The sequence below is a fragment of the Tinamus guttatus genome, unplaced genomic scaffold, assembly GCF_059628265.1.
Source record: "Tinamus guttatus ecotype Peru unplaced genomic scaffold, ASM5962826v1 Tinamus_guttatus_pri_ptg000732l, whole genome shotgun sequence".
NCBI lineage: Eukaryota > Metazoa > Chordata > Aves > Tinamiformes > Tinamidae > Tinamus > Tinamus guttatus.
In genome coordinates this window covers 1,871,355-1,887,383 of record NW_028289266.1, presented here as the reverse complement: position 1 = coordinate 1,887,383, position 16,029 = coordinate 1,871,355, and the positions used below count along the sequence as shown (strand labels likewise).

Here is a 16,029-nt window from a genome sequence, read left to right as displayed (position 1 = left end):
TGATGATACTTGGCTCTCTTTACGGCGAGCTTCCCCTGTGCCAGGGTTTCCAGCTCTTTCAGCAGACAGTTGACGCATTCCGAGATGTCTTCCACACCTTCCAGTATCCCACGGAACCTTTCCGGAGCAGATAGAGAACCAGTGCGGATCCATTCTCCAACCATCTTCCTATATTCTCTCTTGGCATTTCTAACCTCTTCTGTCTCGAGAGAGGCGTCCCTCTTGCGTGCCGCGATCGCTTTGATGGGTGATGATGTCTTGGTCGCAGCCACCAACTGCCTTAGTTTGTCGCTGATCTGTTTTGCCGTTTTTTTTGACAAACTCTCTGCAATCAGCTTGTTAATAAAGCGCGCATTCTTAAATTTCCTCTCCAATTCGATCAATTGTATGGCCTTCTCCTCTGTCCAAGCACTCTTGTGCATACCTCTCGATCCTGTTCCCTTAAGGCGAGCTTCCTCAATCCGCTCCGTATTCCTAGTAGATGGATGCGTAGATCTCTTATGCTGAGAGAGGCCACTTTTGGTGTTAAATATACGGTCACAATCCCCACATCGCCACTCGGGTGCATCAGAGGGACCCTCTACAACTGCTTCCGTGGGTTTCCCCTTGCACTTCAGGAAGTGGCAGGCAATACACTCGAGGGGTTACAGTTTCTGTAAACCCCCCCAATCCCCTCCCTGGAGCAGGCTTGGTGGCAGAGGGAGAGGGCAGTCTGCCGCTGCTCATGCCTTCTAACCTTGCGCTTTCATTTTCTGTCTTCTCTGAACGCTTTGCGTCCACATTCGTGCACCGTGCCGCCACTCCCACCTGTGCCAGATGGGCTAGGGATTCAGCAATCCAAGGACAAAAAATAGACTTAATAACAATGATGCCTTTGATTAACACAGCATAGATACAAGTACATACGAATACGAATTGGCTAGTACATGTGAATACGAAAAGGTTACTTACTGAATAATACTTGCCAGCAGACTTAGGAGACCACGCATCTCTCCAAGGTAGCGGGCTGGAGGGGCCAGCAGGCTCTCAGTCATAGCGGGCATCCCTGCGGGAGACAACATTGGCCTTGATATTGGGAGTCTCCATCCCCCCAAATCTGCCCTTTGTATTTTATCCCCTGGGCCTTCCGGTCACGTAGGGCCGGTACATGCCAGGAGGCCACCCAGGGGTGGGTAAATCTCCGCCTTTCTGTTATATCATCCTTCTAAGAGTGTGCCTGGGCAAATTCCAGAAGGGGGTTTCATCCCTCAATTTGGTGGTCTCACCTCCCTTATTCTTCTTGTTCTCACAGTGACTTTGACCTTCAAACTTCCTTAGACAGCAGTTTGTAGTCAGGCTGACTGCAAACCAGCCTGAACAACAGAACTAACTACTACTGACAGCAGAACTAACTACTTCTTTGTTGGTTTAACTACTTCTTTGTTGGTTGAGATAGCATGTTGCTTTTCATTCTTCTTCAGGGATCCAGGTATTACAACCTTTCTTTGTTAGTGGCCTCTGCTGAGCATTATCAAGGTTGAGTGTTTTCCCTTCAACATCTGGATTTTGTTTCACACCATGCTCTACAGATCATAGAAATTTCCATCTCCAATACATGCCACCCCATGATCTGTAGAGATCAAAAATAAGCATCCACAGTGGGTCACTTAGCGCACATTTGCCTCTTAAATGACTTAGAAAAAGAGAAATAGCCCTCACTCACATCAAGGTCTGGTATGGCTTATGTCCCTCATAGGCTGAACACCTATTGGGTTGCAGCCAATAGCAGAGCTTAAGGCTCTTCCTGGTGGCAAACAAAGAGGCCAACTGAGTCTTGCCCTTGACTATGGTAGGAAGCACTTGGACCCCGACCGCTGTGGGTAAAGTTCCTTTTGCCATCAGTAGTGGTAACCCAAGAAGTTTCCACCTCCAATACACCACCGCCCTGGGGCTGCTCACCCCGCTGGCTCCCTCGCACCTTGCCTTCCTGCCACCATTACACAGAGCTCTTCAGCTGCCGGGGCTGGGAGGTTGGGGAGGAGCAAAATCCGTTGCGCCACCTGACTGGCCGGCGCAGGCGCCAGGTCTCGCCGCCTAGCCAACAGCGCCAGCGTCCCCCGCTGTCCCTTTCCCCTTCCCCCCACCCCTCTCGCCTCGGCGCAAAAGTCAAGGGCACAGGCAGGTCTATCCATCCAACAAAAGCTTGCGTCAAGGGCTGACTCTCAATAGATCGCAGCGAGGGAGCTGCTCTGCTACATACGAAACAAGGATGCAGAATCAGGTCGTCTACGAATGATTTAGCGCCAGGTTCTCCACAAGCATGTTTCACAACAAGTGAGAGGTCGCGCCATATATGTCCAAGCTCCAGACTTTGTGAGCCCATTGTGAGACGGCCCATTGTAAGGTAACTCAGAGCCCCTTGTGAGGCAGCCGATTGTGAGGTGGGCCATTGTGACATAGCTCGAGGCCCATTGTGAGGCGGCCCGTTGTGAGGCAACCTATTGTGAGGCTCCCCATTGTGACGTAGCTTGGGGCCCATTGTGATGCCGCTCATTGTGAGGTAAGTGGGAGCCCATTGTGAGGTGGCCCATTGTGAGGCAGTTCCAGGGCCCATTGTGAGGTGGCCCATTGTAAGGTGACCCATTGAGAGGGCCCAGTGGGCTTTTGTGCGGCCTCCTGAGTAGTCTGTGTTGGGCCTGTTGTGCCCTATGGGCTTTCATGCGGTCTCCAAGGGCCTTGGTGGTCACTGGCCAGATGCAGTCCAATAGGATTTCGTGTGGCTACCAAGACGCTCCGTGCACTCTGCACCAGGGAGACGCTACAAACTTTCATGCGTCCTCCATGTGCACTGGGCCAGGGAGTCCCTACGGGCTTTCATTTGGCCCCCAAAAGCCTCCGTGCTCACTGGGCCGGTGGGTGGGGGGGCTGGGCTTGTGGGCGACCTCCCGAGGCCTCCGTGTGCACTGAGCTGGGTTGGCCCTACCAGCTTTTTTGTGGCCTCCATTGGTCTCCATGCCCATTGGGCTTGGGGACCCCATGAGCTTTCGTTTGCCCTCCAAGGGCTTCCGTGCGCCATAGTCTGGGGGGACCATACGGCATTTGGTTTGACCTCCAAGGTCTTCTGTGGGAACTGGGCCTGGGGGCCCCTACGGGCTTTCATGAGGCCTCCGAGGGCCTCTGGGCACACGGGGCCGGGGAGCCATGCAGGTGTTTGTGCAGCCTCCAAGGGCTTCTGTGCGCACTAGGCCGTTGGGGCCCTGTCAGTTTTCATTTGGCCTCCAAGGGCATTCATGTGCACTGGGACAGGAGAGCCCTACGGGTTTTTGTGTGGCCTCCAAGAGCCTCCCTGTGCACTGGGCCTGGAGTCCCTGTGGCTTTCATGCTGTTTACAAGGACCTCCGAGCACACGGGGCCAGGAGCACCCTGCAAGTTTTCATGGGGCCTCCGTCAGCATTGGACCATGGGGCCCTAACGGCTTTCGTGTGACCTCCAAGGTCCTCCATGCGCACAAGGCCAGGGGGCCCTAAAGGCTTTCTTGCGGCCTCCAAGGACCTTGGTGCTCACTAGCCCGATGCGGTCCAACGGGGTTTCGTGTGGCAACCAAGACCCTCCGTGCACCCTGAACCGGGGGGGCTCTATGGACTTTTGTGCAGCTTCCAAGAGCCTCCGTGTGCACTGGGCCAGGGGGGCCCTGCGGGCTTTCGTGCAGCCTCCAAGGGCCTCCATGTGCACTGGGCCATGGGTCCCCTCCAGGCTTTCATGAGGCCTCCAAGGGCCTCCTGGTGCACTGGGCCAGGGGGGCCATACAGGTGTTTGTGCAGCCTCCAAGGTTCTCCGTATGCACTGGGCCGGGGGGAGCCTCCGGGCTTTCGTTTGGCCTCCATGGGCATCTGTGCGCACTGGGACAGGAGGGCCCTATGGGTTTTTGCCCTCCAAGGACCTGTATATGTACTGGACCTGGGCAGCCGTATGGGCTTTTGTGCAGCCTCCAAGTGCCTCCATAGATACTGGGCCAGGGGGGCCTTGCGCACTTTTGTTTGGCCTCCAAGGGCTATTGTGTACGCTGGGCCAGAGGGGCCCTACGGACTTCCGTGCCACCACCCAGATCTTCTTTGTGCCCTGGACTGGGGGTGTCCTACAGGCTTTCATGCTGTTTGCAAGGGCCTCCGAGTGCATGGGGCAAGGAATGCCCTATGGACTTTCGTGAGGCTTTCTGGGGACTCTGTGCACACTAGGCCCTGGGGCCCTGTGTGCTTTTGTGCAGCCTCCTGGGGCCTCTGTGCACACTCGGCCCGGGAGGACCATACAGGCTTTTGTTTGTCCTCCAAGGTCCTCCGTGCGCATGGGGCCAGGGGGGCCCTACAAGGTTCCATGCGCCCTCCCAGGGCCTCCCTTGTCTCTGGGCCCAAGGGGCCTACAGGCTTTTTTGCGGCTTCCCGGGGCCTGCGTGCGCACTGGGCAGAGGGGACCCTATGGGTTTTCATGCCGCCTCCTGGGGCCTCTGTGCACACCAAGAGCAGGAATTATGTCAAAAGAGAGTTGCTTATTTCTGTCTCTAAAATTTCAGTAAAAGCAGCTCTGCTTAGAGAAATTAGAAATTATGCCCTATTAAGCTGAAAAATATGCAATTGCACATCCTCAGTATAATTTCTCAGAGGTTCACTGCTAAAGTCTCTGAACACTGGACCTATGTCATGCCCTCTCTGAGCACCACTCACCCCAAGTACCATGGGAGACCGTAGAGAACAAGGAGAGGATAGGATTTTGCCTATGCAGCTGGTTTGGGACACCTCCATGCCCAGTGGCCCATCAACACCTGGCTGGTGACAGCTAGATCGTTTCAGGGATGTTGCTGAAACCATGCAGGTTCTGCAGAAGGTTGTCCACTCTGTGCTCCTTATGAGCCCAAAGATGTAGGCTAGCTGAATTGGGGTGCGGAGGTCTAACCGTGGGGTCCTAACATGGGGCAGGGAACACCAAGCACAGTCCTCATCAGAAGCCAGCCCAGAGAATAGCTGAGACATGACCATGGCTAAGGAACCCAGTAGCCTAAGCCTGGACTTCCTCTGCCCTGGAGAGGTCACAGTAAAGCCTCAGGAAGGGAAGAACCCAACATTGAGGATACTCACACATTGCCCTTCCCTCTGCCTTGCTGTCACCCCAGGATGGTTGTGGCAGGAGCTGTTTCACAGGAAAGGGACCAGAACGCCCCCAAAACCCTGCCAAGCTGCAGGGAATGGGCCAGGAGACCTCAGGAGCTCAGAGGAGTCCTGCAAGGCTGGTAGCGGCAATGAAAAGGATGGCTCTGTTTGGATCAGGTCCCGACACCACAGGGTGCTAATCCCTCCTGTTTAAATTGGCCATTAGCCAGGTACCACTCCCCTGGCGAGGGTCCTACCTTGAAGGTTAACCAGGCCCTCCCCAGAGCAACTCCCACCCTAGCAGATGCTCTTCACATCAGCCCTGTCCATGTCTTCAGTGGAAGCTTTGAGCCCATGGGGATGAGCTGTGTGCTTTGAGCTGGCTATGCAGCATAGCAGTAGGGAAAAGATCCCCCTCCCCATCCATCCCTTGGTACCCCCAGCTCAGGCAGGATGCCACACACATGCCAACAGCTACAGATGGTTTAATCTTACACCCTTGTCTTGCAGCTCCACATAGAGAAAGCTTTACACAAGTGGCAATGTCACCTTTATTTCCTGTCCCCCTGCAGGACACTGAGCTCTGGACCTTGCACCCTACCCCAGAGTTGGCTGAGTTGGTTCAATAACAGAGTTGGTTGAATAACATTGGCAGGACTGTGGTTTGCAGGTTCCTCTGGATGAAGCACTGAGACCTAGGAGGCCACAAGATGAGCCTTACTCCGAGTTGTGCTTTAAATGTTGCATCAAATCCCCTAAACTGGAGAAGGTCTTGCAGCTTCTCCTGTAGCAGCTGCACAGTTCTCCAGCTAAACTGTAGGCTCTGCAGGCCGTAATCTCAGGTATGTTCAGGGCAGGTGGCTTTTGTGTGTCGCTAGTACAGCATCTGCAACTGGTGGGTTGTCCCTCAGTAGCATGTGGCGCTGAAGAGGCTGGTGTGTCAAGGGGGCTGTGGTGTTCTCGCTGTGACAAGAAGAGGGTCTGTCTAGCAACTCTGTCCCTTGCCTGGCATGCAGATGGAAGCCAATCTCTTGGCCATAGGAGTTAAACTGTCCTTGCTACCCCAGACTTGGGCTTGGGGACACATAGCACTGACCAAAGGATGCGCAGCCATTGCAGAGGGTCCATAGGCACCTTGCCCTCTTTCCACAGTGCTGCCTGGCACCCATCCTGCCCTGCTCAGCTTCCTCGTGCACGAGGGCACAGGGCAGCATCTTGCATTGCAGGAGGTCAGGATGGTTGCAAGCCCAGTGGATGCCTCCAGAGAGTATGGGAGGCAGCTTGGCCCAACCTTGTATGCTGAGGGACTTGGTTCCTCAGCCTAGTTGCTGATCCCAGTTACATCCTCCTCATGTCGTGGGCTGCCTGTCCCCTCAAGAGCATTGGCCCCAACACTGCATTGGAGGGCAGGCTGCTTGGATTGCTGGTTCCCACAGGTATTTGAAGACATCTCAGAGAAGGCATCAACCATGGCCATGCGGACAGTCTCTGTCAAATCAGGGACGTTCTTTGGGCTCAAACCCTGGGTTTCTATCCTAGGGAGGATTCGGATGGTGCATGTCCCTGAAGAGAAAAGGGAAAGGTCAAGAAGGTTGTTAAGCAAACCCCTCCCAGGTGTCCCAACCCATCCCAAACCCAAACCTGGACCCAGATGTCCCATCAGTATCCTTAGCTGCTGGCTGCCGCCCCACAACTCATGTCTCAAAAAGACTCCTCCAATTCCTTTGTGCCCCATCCATGCTGCCATTTCTGCCCTCAGGAAATGGTACTCTTGGTCCCCCACTTACCAGGGATGAATTTTTTATCCTTGGAGCTGAAGAAGTTCCCATATGGGGAGATCACGACGGGTATAATGGGAACCTGTAAGAGACGGAGGATAAGGTGCATCTTCCATATAGAAGATGTATCTTCTATATATCTTCCTTTCTTCTTAGGTAACACCCAGGGGACTACAGCTCCCACCAGGCCCCGGGATTCAGCAAGGCTGTCACCTCTCTGCTTGGTGTTGTGCCCTTTCCAAATCATTAAAGACCCCAAGGGCTCTAATCTCCTATATACTCCCACCCCAGGTGCATGCTCAGCCCACCCAAGCATAGTGGGCGAAAAAGGGCCTTACCTGAGCCTGCACAGCCAAGTGGAAGGCCCCACGCTTAAAGGGCAGCATGGATTTATCCTGGTTCCTGGTGCCTTCAGGGAAAATCCACACCCGGAGCTGCACAGTACAGAGATAGGAACATGGATGCCAGCTAGCAATGCCTGCCCTTCCGCTGGGACGAGAGTACCCTGGGACACAGTGTGTACCTCTTTCCTGCACCTCCCCAGACTTTCCCTGCATTCTTGTGTTGCTCCTCAACTCCCCACTGCTGCTAGTCCCCCTTACGTTCTCATGCCGCATGGTCCTGGCGGTCTGGGTGATGACATCGATAGCGTCTCCTCTTTTCTGGCGATTGATGAAGATAATGCCACTGAGCCAACAGGCCAACCCCACAGTGCCCATGTACATGAGCTCCTTCTTGGCAATGGGCACACAGCGATCGGGCATGATCTCCACCATGCCTATAGGAAGGATGGGAGAGGATCAGTCTCTTGATGGCTTGATGGTGCCTGCTCTCATCCAGCCTGGAGAAACCTCCCATTCTCCCATCTCACTCTCACAGCCCCGAGCTTCCATCCCACCAGCTTTTCTGCTCCATGTCTACTGCACTGCCCTGTACAAATCCAGGCACAGAGAGTGAGCGCAGAGTGAGCCTGATCTGCTCCTGCAGCACCCCAAAGGTTGCCCATAAATCGATGAGTCCCACCTCTCCCACGCACGTACACATAAGGTCAAGGGAAGCTTGGTGATTGCAAACCATCACATAGGGCTCCTTGAAGTTGAGATGCTCAGATCCCAACACCCGAATCTTGATGCCAAAGCAGTGTTTGAGGGGCAGGATAGCAGAACGCAGGATCCTAGGGTAGAAGAATATATGTGGGAAGCAGGTCAACACAGAGGGGATCCTCTTGATTTTTCCCAGCCTTTCATAATCACTCAGGTAGGAAGGTGTGATATGAGCTGGGTTAGACCTGAGTAAATAGTGTGTTCTCAGGTGGTCCTACAATCATTTACAATCTCATCTGTGCTCTGTGGTCCTTTGCTTTTCTAAGCACATTTTTAGCCTGCACCTCTCAGAGATAACCTGGACAGAGAGGTCATCCTGGATTAGCCCTGTTTCCAGGAGAGGTGGCTGGAATCTCAACAAATGTTCCTGCAAAAAGATGTTTTGGAAGGTGGTCTGCACAGAGATACCCACAGACACTTCTAAGATGCAGTCTCCCTCTGTGAAATTTCCGGTGTGACTAGCACCAAGTCAGGGAGAGGGCAGGAGAGACTCATGCAACACCATGCCTTATGCAAAGAGGATCTGGAGAGGAAATGAGATAAGTCAGGAGGTGATAAGTGTAGAGGAGAATGGGGGTGAGGCAAGGGAAAGAATTGCACTTACATAACCAAAATCAAAGCCAGCCATGCGACAGCACCAGCTCTGCCAGAAGCTCTGCCAAGGCCAAGGAGGGATAATTGCATTGTCTGCACGTGACAGCTGTTGAGCAAGAGCTTTGCATCAAGACAGGCCATATCAGGACTGTGTTAGAAGGGATCAGAAGCAGACAGAGTTTTCATCCGTGCTCATGGTAAGGGAACAAGGAAGACTGCAGTCACCGTTCAGGGAGGGATGGACAGGAAGTGTGTCATGAGGATGTCAGTGCTTGATGAAGGATGACACTGAATATGAGAATACAGAGAGGAATGGGAGGAGGATGTAGCAATGGGGTTACAACACCCACAGTAGAGACAAAACTTTCAGTGTTGAAATGATTGAAATGGGGCATTCTCTGACTTGTGGCATAGAAAGCATAAGCACAAGGGACCGGACATACAGGAGTAAATGCTCCAAAAGCATCTGGCAGCAGCTGCAGGGGACATCACTGATAGCAAGTCCTCAGCATCAGGCAGGGATGAGAAGCTAACAAGGAGAGAGAGGGAGCTCCGTTGTGTCAAAGAACCTCTGGGGAGATGTAGACTCAGAGATTGCAGAGATGCAATGCCTAGGGAGAAGCAAAATGTAATGAAAATACAATGTGGCAGTGCTCCACATTCAGGACTAATGACAGGAACTTGCTCCAAGGCAGAGGCTTTGTGATTTGGAGGCTACAGAGGAAGAGACAGGGCTGGGCATGCTGCTCCAGAGGAGTGAGGTGTCAGTGGTACAAGATACGGCAGCTGTGACTCAAGGCTGGGTCACATGGGGTATTTCCACTAAGCTCGAAATGTTCATGCTGTGGCTCAGAGCACCTCTGGATACCATGCACAGTATGTGTACATGGCAGGGCTGCAGAGGAGGGATGAGGGCAAGAGACGTGACACAGTACAGCAGATAACATCAGATCTTTGAAAACATTCCTGCCAAGGGACCAAAATACATCAACACAAATACATGATTTCTTAAACTTGGCAAATACTACAGGCTCAGACACCTCTCACCTTGAAAAAATTATATATCATGTTCAGAAATCCAGTAATAAGACTGCAAAACCTTTGAAGCACCTAGACCTTCCTCCTATGTTACAGTGATGTTATCTCCACTGCCACCACTCCCTGGGAGTGCAGCTGACAACTCTCTGCTGCAGAGCAACAGCAGAGCAAGACTCACTGCAACACAGCTGCATCGTACCCAGGAGACAATGTCGCTGAGAAATCTCAGAGTTCTTTGGCCAGAGCTCAGTCCCCAAATTTCCCACTGAGAAGATATGGCTGCACTGCCAGGACGTTGGAAATGGGTGTACATGTGCTGTTGATCAACTCGCTAATGTTTATCACCATCACCTTGCCAACTCCCCGTATCTGTCACCCAACTGATAACCCCAACTTTGTAATGAGCGTGAGTAATTGTTGTGCTATCTTGCCCTCCAAAGCTTATCTGGTCTAGACAGCTGGCAACCTCCTTCCTAGTTAACCCTCCCTCACCACACTGTGGCCAGCACCTCTTCACCACATAAGATGCAGATTCACCGTTCACCACTGCGCAGACATGACCACAGCCCTCACCGAAGACCTAGGGCTGAATAGAGGCCTCACCACATGGATGCAACACATGTTCTTGGCCATAACATAACAGGGCAAGAAAAACCATATGTCCACAAGACAGCACAACTCTTCCTGCACAGCAAAACCCCAGATATCTCCACAATGGAAACACAAACCCAGGCCATACTCACTTCATGTTCTCCACAGTACGTCCCCGAAGAGCAGCATAGGGGGAGAGGAAGGTTGCCATAGCTGCAAGCCAGCAGTTGAAGAAGGCCATCTTGCAGAAGTACTGGACAGTGGCACTGTACTGGTAGAGCAAGAGGGCTGCAAAGGGGAGAAAAAGCAGCAGCCCTTGCATCAGGACCACCTCCATCATGTTGCCAAGGCAGGAGGATGCTGAGGAGCTCAGTCAATGTCCCCCGCAGCACGACAAGTTGAGCATGAACATGCTGAGCAGCGCGGCAGATGAATGGGTTGTATCAGCATGTAGGCGTTCTGGGCTGGTCCAGGGGAAGGACCTGTGTGTCTCCTACTCTGTACAAAGGCTCAGAGATGGACTGGCTCGGGCTGGGGCAGGCGCATCAGCCAGAGTGGGCGGTGAAACATGGAGGTGAGACAGCACAGGAGATCCTGGGTCACCCAGAGACTCATTGCCAATAAATGCTTGGCTGGGTGATTAAAAGCCATTCCGGTGCCTTCCAGCTGATAGAGCCAGCTCTGCTGCCCAAAGAAGTGCCCACACATCCCCTTTGCTCCACCCCAGCCTTGAGGGCAAAGATCGTGAGTACAGATGGGTCCTGGGCAGCCGTGTGGAATGCCAGGAGATCAGGACCTGGTGGATCAAGATCTGCAGTGATCCCCAGCACAGGAAAAAGGGTTGACTCAGCAGGCCAGCATGGAAGGTGCTGCCTCTGGTCCATGCCCATAGCTGTGGTGAGATGTGTTATAGCTCTTAGTTGGCATGTTACTTCACATCCAACCCTTACCCTGAGGATTACCAGATTATCAGTTATCATTCTCCTGCTGCTTCCCATCACCTCATTGCTCCCCCATCCAGGTTGCAGGAGCTCTCCTGCGCTTCCCCTGCCAAGATCCAGTCCATCTTTGCCCAGGCAGTAACCGCACAGGTCTGGGCCCTGCCACCCGCTCTGAGCCCATCCTAGTGCTGAAGGAAATGCCACATCTTGCTCCAGTTAGCAGCCAGGGCTCGCAATGTGCTACATGTTTACTCAGGTGTAATGAGCATGCACAGGGCTGTTATTAGCCTCTCCTCCCATTCTAATGCTTTCTCACTGGGCACACAGGATTCGGGACAGTTCTGAGTTGTTTTGCGGAAGCTTGGAAACTCAGGCCTTCACTTGCACCCCCCAGCTCTCAGTGGGCTCCCAAATGGGTGGGATGTGCTTTCCTACAACCACCCTTGTATTACTGCCCATCTCTCCAGGCTCCGGGACATTCCTTCGGCAGGGTGTGGAGAGACTGGGCTAGGGACATGGCAGTCAAGGGGTAGCAAGGCAATATCCAAACGGCATCTGCCCCCACTCTCCACCATTGCCATAGCGCACAGAGGGGACACTGACAGGTCTGTGATCTCAGCATCCATGTTGCTCCAGCATCTGCATCAGGCAGAAATTCTGTCCAGACTTGAGAGGCTCACAGCCCCCCTTCATCCCCACTGCAGTGGGCTTGGAGAGGGCTCTGCACCCAGGCACAAAGCCGATAGCCTGGGTAGTTACAGATGTTTAATTAGTTACAACAGGCAGCTTCCTTCACAAAGCAAATGAATTGCAGTTAATGTGCTGCATTAAGATCCTAAGGAACTAATGGAGACCAAGGCCACCTCGGTTGGTGTCCACATCTCCCGAGGGGCCACAGCACAGCCCACATTGAGCCTGTCATACAAAGTCCTCATGGCCTGGCCACAGTAAAGACACATCGTTCAGCCAGGAACGGGCTGTCCTGCTGGGGACAGGCTAGCTGTTCTCCACTGCAGAGCTGCAGCAGGGATGCTGGAATGGAGTCAATGCCTGTCGCATTCTGGCCTTGTGCGGTCACCCAGGTTCAGCAAGAGGCTCCACACAGCTGAGGCTGGTGCATTTTGGCGGACACATGCGCTTCTTCCCCCTGCATCATCCTGAGGCGGTGGGTGAGTGTGATTGGGCAGTGCCTGAAGGACCTGTCTTTGCTCTGATGGGATCTTCTGGAGTCAGGGGCTGGAATATGCAGGATAGACCCTTTCTGTAGGCACAGAGCTCACAACCTGCCCTCCTCCAAGTCATAGTACTCTGCAAAGAGAAAGAGGCACCTGGAGCAGTCCTGTCCCAACATCACCAGCAGCGAGGGCTGCACAAGAGCCGCTCAGGAACCGATGGAGGGAGGGAGCAGGAAAGGCTCTGACTGCAAGTGGGATCTGGAGGACACATTGAGGGCTGCTTTATGCATGGAGCGGGGAGAGAGCTCCCCATGGTGTTGATTTGTCCTTACCCGAGGCTGGTGGGACATTGGCTCCCACGGTCCCTGTAGCGCTGGGTGGTGGTGGGGGAGGCACCACCCTGCTGAAGAGGATCAAGGACAAGGATGAGTCCTGGCCCAGCATTGCTCCCAGCCTGGGCTGGAGGTCCCTTTGCATTGGGACCTTTACAGACAAACATGGAGCCCTGTGGCAGGTGGCGCAACATTACTCACACTTCCTCATCGCTGGCTGCTGAAACTGGGCCCAGGTAGTGTACAGCAGCTGGCGCCTGGGCCTGTGCTGGTGCTGGGACTGGCAAAACCACAAAGGCACCAGAGCTGAGGTAGGGGACATAATGATGGTGGAACACTGCGGCTTCCTCTTCCCCATTAGTGTGCCAGGGCACCACAGTCATCTGCAGGGAGACACAAAGCAGTTTTGTGTGGCCCCGTTAGACAGCCCAGCTCCCTCGAGCATGCACAAGCCATGCTTGGCTGAGATGCTCTCCCAGGGCCTGGTTGGGTGGGCTCTATCCCACACAAAGCCTTGCAGCTGGAGAACATCCAGGCTGTAGCCAGAGCTGAGCCAGCTCCGAACGGGAGGGATGTCAGGATGTCAGGAGCATCCCAGGAGGGCACCAACATCCGTGCGGAAACCCAGCTTGTGGGGAGACAGCACTCTGTTCTCCCAGGTGAGAGTTCAGCCTTACAGTGGGGATCTCTACATCTGTTCCCATTTGTTCTCCCTGGCGCTATGGGGCTATTTTGGAAAGTTTTTAGATTGAGACAATTCAGCAATGCTGTTCCAAGCACAGCTGCAAGGACACGAACTGGAATAAGGGTGGATGTAAAGGAGAGCAACCCCAAAACAGGGTCCCTGAAGCAAAGCCATGCCATAAGGGCATGGTCACCCTGCCAAGCCAAGACAGCCAGCTTTAGGTGTAGCAAAGTCACCACTAAGGACATAGTCCTTGGAGAGCCTTGGTGGAGAAGGCACGTCCACCTCCTGTCCCCAGTATTATCCAGCCTCCCTGACACTCTTACCTGGGCGGAGGATGGAGATGGCCCCAACCCAAAGGACATCAGTGCTGATACTACCAGGCTGTTCATCACCACCTGGTGCATTTGGGAGTTCTGGATCATCAGCAACTCAATTAAATCTGTCGGAGAGCAAGGGGCCCTGTGTCAGAGAGAGAGGAAAGCAGGGCAAGCACACGAGAGATGCAGCTCGGTGAAGGGACAGCTGGGCAGAGGTCCCCTTGATGCTGTGACAGAGCCGCAGAGCCTTGTCCCTGTGTCCACATGGTGGGAGCTGAGCCAGAACCTCCCAGGTGGCTCAGATGGCATTTTAAGATGATTTTTGCCTATATAATGCTTTTAAATACATATATTTCAGTCTTTTTTTTTTAAATGAGACTGAACATCTGGTCTGTCTTGCTGAAGGCTGGTTAAAAAAGGTGATTAGGAGTACTGGTATTAGACTCTCCGCCCATTCGGAGAATTGCTCTGGCACCTCCCAACGACTTGACAGATCTCCTGATTATCTCCAGGCACTGGTGTCTGTGGGTTGGGACCAGGAGGGAGCATGGAGCAGGGGCCAGCAGCAATCCCAGGGCAAGCTGCAGCACGCAGGGAGCACGGTGGGTCCAGCCCCAGATGGGAGAGCTCCGCTGATGGCTGAAATCTCTTCAAGTGTCTGTGAATTGCTGGGGGAACTTTCTCCAAGGTCCTCTGCAGCATGCTATCGTGCTTGTGCATGAGATTCATGAGCGTCTGTTAGATGGAGCCCTAGGAAAGGGAGGTCGCAGCATCCCTGTGCCCTTCGTGCAGCGGCCGCATCCCAGCATGCTTGCCCAGCTCATCCAGCTCCTAGAATGCCCATGAGGAAACCCATGCCTCCAGCAAAGAGCATGACAGCACATCTTGGGAGGTGGCTTCAGCTCAGAGACCAAGCAGTGAGGAGGGAACAGGCCTGAAGCCAGGCGTTGATCCGGGAGGAGGAAGCATGCCTGGCTCTGGCTTCTTAACAGATCCCATCCATCCCCACAGGCCATTGCTGTGAGCAGCCAGCCCCTCCTGCAGGCCTCTGAGGTGCTGTGCGTGGGTCTTGCAGGCACATCACGTACCAGCGTCTCCCCTTCTCCAAAGGGCAGCAGAAATGCTTCATCTGCCCCAGACTGGAGCCTCTTGAGCCTATCACCGGCTACTCGCATCTTCACGGCAGCAAAGTTTTGCTGCAGGTCCCATAGCACCTACCAAGAGCACATGGTCTTTGGATTCACCTGGGCTTCACCCCATGGTGTTTTCCAGGGACCACAAGAGCTCCTGGCTCTTCCCTGTACTCCTTTGTCCCCTCTTGGGCCAGCTTGTTGGATGCTGGATTGGATGAGGTTGGGAGAAATCATTGGAGATAATCCTTCTTTGCTCTGCTTGCCATGTCACAGGGGCTCTGGGGCTGGCATGTGTCTCCTCCACTCACATCTGGAATGCCCAAGGAGCCTTGGTCTCCCTGACCTCCAATGGTAAATGTGAGGGAAGGCTCACACCTTCGTGAAATGGGATTTCAGAGGTTGAACGCAGGTGGACTTCAAAGAACAGACCAAACTGCCCGCCAGGAACACCCTGATGTGCCCAGAGTTAGCCCAAACTTCATTTTTGGCAGAGCTGCCAAAAAATGGCAAAAAAGGCAAAAAAAAAAAAGAGACAGGCCAGGCAAAAAAAGGGTCATCGAAGCACAGAGCAGCTGTCTCTGCCAAGAGCCGACAGCCCATGCACCCGTGTCAACACACAAGATACAGGCCTGAGACGGTGAGTGGTGAGGTCCCCCAGCCCTTGTCTTGCATCTCATCGTGTGGGGGCCCATGGGGACACTAATCATCATCTGCCCAATGGCACATGATGGGTTTGCTTATGGGCAAGGGGAGCAGAGCAGTGAAGCCCTTTCAAACACTCAAATTGCCGCGTTTTGACATTGCAAAACAGCTTGGAGGCAAAACTTGTTTTTTATAACAATATTACTTAACTCCTAATAAGGTTGGGAAAAAAAAAAAAGAAGAGGCCAACACCGAAGAGGTGGCAGGGTGGGAATGCCACCACATCTGCTGTCACGCACCTCCCCGGACGCGCTGTGGTCTGGCAGGCTGGGTCAGGTCACCGACAGTCCCAGGAAGCTGCTGGAGGATCATCAGTGGCTGCTGGGGAACCTGCAGAGCCCCACGGGCACATGGGCCAGATCAGGGCTGAGATGAAGGAGAGTTCTCACCCACCCCTCCTTCTGCTCTGTCCTGCCGGTCCAGGTCCATTTTCCCAGTGCATGGTCCACTCTGCACCCTTGTGAGCCTGGTGTGTCTCATAAATCCAGGAGATAAGGCTGTGCTGCATCTCCAGGGC

The 16,029-nt window shown here is 53.7% G+C and overlaps 2 protein-coding genes across 2 annotated transcripts; both read right to left on the bottom strand.

The window, feature by feature from the left end:
* Positions 1 to 6,441: 6,441 nt before the first annotated feature.
* LOC104580286 (1-acyl-sn-glycerol-3-phosphate acyltransferase alpha) lies at positions 6,442 to 10,567 on the bottom strand. The gene is made up of 6 exons (XM_010227770.2): positions 10,377 to 10,567; positions 7,939 to 8,072; positions 7,501 to 7,676; positions 7,237 to 7,332; positions 6,908 to 6,980; positions 6,442 to 6,683 (listed from the first exon to the last, which is right to left on the bottom strand). Exons 1-6 carry the CDS (start codon positions 10,562 to 10,564, stop codon positions 6,442 to 6,444), a joined length of 909 nt encoding a protein of 302 aa, XP_010226072.2. The 5' UTR covers positions 10,565 to 10,567.
* A 1,839-nt stretch (positions 10,568 to 12,406) lies between these two features.
* PRR29 (proline rich 29) lies at positions 12,407 to 15,851 on the bottom strand (the record flags this gene model as incomplete). Its single annotated transcript, XM_010227816.2, has 5 exons — positions 12,407 to 12,473; positions 12,673 to 12,740; positions 12,874 to 13,055; positions 13,684 to 13,799; positions 15,752 to 15,851. Coding segments are annotated over 5 exons (498 nt in total), but the record flags the coding sequence as incomplete, so codon positions are not given.
* Positions 15,852 to 16,029: the final 178 nt, after the last annotated feature.

Coding starts and splice junctions, on each gene's coding strand:
- LOC104580286 (XM_010227770.2), bottom strand. CDS start 10,564: ATGATGGAGGTGGTCCTGATGCAAGGGCTGCTGCTTTTTCTCCCCTTT. Junction 7,333..7,500: donor GGACCATGCGGCATGAGAAC/GTAAGGGGGACT, acceptor TGTACTGTGCAG/CTCCGGGTGTGGATTTTCCC. Junction 6,981..7,236: donor ACTTGGCTGTGCAGGCTCAG/GTAAGGCCCTTT, acceptor CGTCTCTTACAG/GTTCCCATTATACCCGTCGT.